Source organism: Delphinapterus leucas, chromosome X (genome assembly GCF_059928025.1).
Source record: "Delphinapterus leucas isolate spDelLeu-1000000601 "Yukka" chromosome X, BTC_Dleu_Yukka2, whole genome shotgun sequence".
NCBI lineage: Eukaryota > Metazoa > Chordata > Mammalia > Artiodactyla > Monodontidae > Delphinapterus > Delphinapterus leucas.
The window spans coordinates 29,891,251-29,894,492 of NC_143150.1; the positions used below are offsets into that span (position 1 = coordinate 29,891,251).

At 64.1% G+C, this 3,242-nt stretch overlaps 1 protein-coding gene across 1 annotated transcript; it reads right to left on the minus strand.

Annotated features, from left to right (window-relative positions):
• Positions 1-567: 567 nt before the first annotated feature.
• On the minus strand, positions 568-2,651 carry SOWAHD (sosondowah ankyrin repeat domain family member D). The gene has a single exon (XM_022562947.3). It carries the CDS (start codon positions 2,473-2,475, stop codon positions 1,291-1,293), a length of 1,185 nt encoding a protein of 394 aa, XP_022418655.1. The 5' UTR covers positions 2,476-2,651; the 3' UTR covers positions 568-1,290.
• Between the last annotated feature and the right edge of the window lie 591 nt (positions 2,652-3,242).

Below are 3,242 nucleotides of genomic sequence, written 5' to 3' on the forward strand. Positions count from 1 at the left end.
ACTGGGATGGGAGGGCTGGGGACACAGCAGTCCATTGCAAGGGCTACCCAACCCTCCAGGGATACAGTGCTATTTTGAAAATATGCTGTTCTCGAAAGCAGCATGGATTTCCAGCCACCAACTTCTCCCTCCTTTCAGCCCAAATCAACCCACCTGTAAATGTAACTAAAAGAAACCCACAATGCTGATGATTAAAGCCCTATCTTGGAAAAAAGTGCCAGGGGGTGTGTCTCATTGGAGGGCAGAAGTCAAGGTAAATTACATGACTCACCAGGAAATATCAGAAATACATATTTGGAGGCTTTTTCCTTTTACCTCCCCTCTGCTCCCTGCAGACAACTCCTCTGGGATGAGACTTGTGCAAGAGGCCAGACCTAGATGCTAAAGAGCCCAGGAGACAGGTAAACTGTGTGTCTCTACTCAGAGCCAAGGGGAAAGTAGCTCCTTTGGTGCACACCTTGGCCACTTGCTGTGCAAATGAGATCCAGAGACTGTTCCAGATCACTAGCTCGCAGCCGTGGGTTGGTGACCTCTTCCCTGCAAACACAGGGAAGAGGTGGTTGATGGAAAAAAAAAAAAAGTCATTCAAAGGACAGCTTTGTAATGTGAAAGGAAAACATATGCCACTTTAATATGCTTAAGAAGTCATTCGTGATACATTAGAAACCAAACCGTATGGGTAAGGCCTGGCTGTCTCAGGAGCAGGTTGACAGGGGCTGAGCCTGCCCTCACAAAGTGACCCGTTAACAGCCGAGTCAGGCCTGCAGTTAGGCGCTTCCACTGCGTCAGTGGTTTACAATCTTAACTCATTCTTCTAGCAAATGTTTCCTAATAAACCCAGAGCTTCCACCTGCCCAGAAATGTCTACTGGAAGCTAACTTTCCCTCTCCCAAGCAAGACCACGCTTCTGCTCCTAACTCAATCCTATAGCTGGGGGATTCGGCGCCAGGAAGGCTTGGTCCTTGGTCTCCCTCGGTTAGGCGTGCCCTGGTCCCCGCGTCTCCTGGCCGGTGTCTGTGCTCCTGAGACAGGTGCCTGAGACGGACCCCGAGGTGATCTGCTCCCTGCAGGACCAGCGCCCACGGCTGCGGCCCGAGCTGCGTCCGAGGCGCCGCCCCTTCGGTGGGACCCGGGACCGCCAGGGACCACCCGGGACCGCCAGGGACCACCCGGGACCGCCAGGGACCACCCGGGACCGCCAGGGACCACCCGGGACCGCCAGGGACCACCCGGGACCACGGCCCCGCCGCAGCGTCTTGGTCCCTCTACGCTCTCCAGTCTCCGTCTCCTTCAACGGTCCTGGAAGAAGGGGAACATATGGCGGAGAAGGCCTTGAATTTGCGCCACCCGTCTGCCCACGGAGTCCTTCCCCTTGGCGGGCGCCGCCGCCGCTCTAGCCGTTGTCTCCACGACCGGCGCGCCCACTGCGCTGGGGGCGCGTCTCGGCGTACACGCGGCGCCGCCGCCGCTGCTGTTGTTGTTGGCGTTGTTACGCTCGCTGCCGCCCGCCGTCTCCCAGTCCTCGGCCCCCGACAGCTCCCGCAGGCTCCAGGGCGCGTCGGGCCGCAGGTAGTGACAGGCCCGGTGGCCGCTGTGGTCGCGGCGCGTGGGGTCTGCCCCCAAGGCGCCCACCAGCACCTTGACGACCATATCGTGACCCTGCAGGGCCGCCAGGTGGAGGGGCGTGAGGCCGCCGCTACCCGGGGCGCTCACGTCGAGCCGCAGCCCCCTGCGCTGGGCGAAGTCGTGCACCAGGATGAGTTCCTCGTGGCGCCCGTGCTTGGCCAGCCAGTGCAGCACCGTGTAGCCCGTGATCGGGTCGCCCCGCAGGAGCAGCCCCGGCTCGACCTCCAGCAGCTCCTGCAGCGCCTCAAAGCGGCCCTCAGCGGCCGCCAGTATCCACGCGTGCTCCCGGGGCTCCAGGCATAGCCCGCTACCGCTCGGTGCGTTCGGCCCGCCCGGGGACTGCTCCTCGGGGCGCTCCTCCGACAGCCACCCGGCGGGAGCCGCCCCCTGCAGCCCCAGCAGCTCCCGCAGCGCTCCCCGCCGGCGGCCCGAGACTGTTCCCGAGGGCATCACCGAGCCGTGGAAGGGGGGCTCCCGGGAGGCGGTGGCGTTGCCCCGGTACCTGCCCAGGCTGACGGTGTCCACTCTCGAGGGGCGGGGCTGCGGGGCGCTCCGCAGTCTGAGCTCGGTCGGTGCGAAGGAGGCCTTGGGTGCCGGCTTCGCGGCCCCTCGGGGTTCGGCCATGGTCCTGCCGCCGCGGCTGTTCCAGTGTCTAGCGTTTGCTGCCCTTCCCGGGCCCCACCAAGAGAGGAACTGGCGCTGGCGTTGGGGAAGGAAGCGGCTTGAGCAATTGGGCTCGGAGGGAGGGAGCGAAGGAGGGGAGAAGAGGGAGGGAGAGCGCGAGCGAGCCGAGGGAGGGCCCCCGGCACGGGCGGTGGGGGGGCCTGGAGGGGTGGGAGCTCCGGCCATGCCCCCGGGTAGAGCCCCTTTCTTGCACCCCGGGTACCGCCGCCACCTCCGCTTCCCCGGGTCGCGGGCGGCCCCGCCCCAAACGGCCAGGTGAGCTGGGCGGCCCCGCCTCCCGCACGGCGTGGGCAACTGTGGGGCGGACGCGGGGGCGGGCTGCGCGCTAGCCCCGAGCGCCAACGGGAGCAGCCCAGCTGCCCCAGCAGCCGGGTTCTCAGCATCCCCGCAGTTGCTGGGTGAAGAGGCTCTAGGGAGCCCCCTCCGCGGCGGGCTGAGTTCGGCTTCCAGCCAAGGCCTCCGGCAGCGCGGTCCTTAGAGCTCCGGGGCGGTCGCTCTCCGCCCCTTCCTTCGCCCTTCCCTCTTATCTCCTCAGGAGTCTCCCTGCACTTTGTCCCCGAGCCGTCTTTGTCCCGCGCCTCGCATTCACGGAGGCGGCTTGGCTGCCCCATGTGACTCGGGTTCGCTTGCACTGCCCTTTGTGTGGCCTTGACCCTTCCCTCAGCGCCGGAGCTGCCCGGGATTCCTACAGAGAAATTCGAGAAAGTGTCCAGGCGTAAAAGCCCTTCCAAGGAACTGAGAAGGGCTACTCCCCTGCTTCCCCGAGGCTCCCTACTCCTCTCTCCGCCCTCTTCTCTTTAACCTTTCCCAGCTTGGCTTGAAGAAGCAGGTACTGGTGAATCTGAGTCATCGGCCACGAACGCCTTACCCTCTTCAGAGATGCATCCCGCTCTCTCCCTGAGGGACCTGCTGATTTCCGCGAATTCCGAGTT

Bases quoted from the DNA above. Each gene is read 5' to 3' on its own strand.
- SOWAHD (XM_022562947.3), bottom strand. From the start codon at position 2,475: ATGGCCGGAGCTCCCACCCCTCCAGGCCCCCCCACCGCCCGTGCCGGG.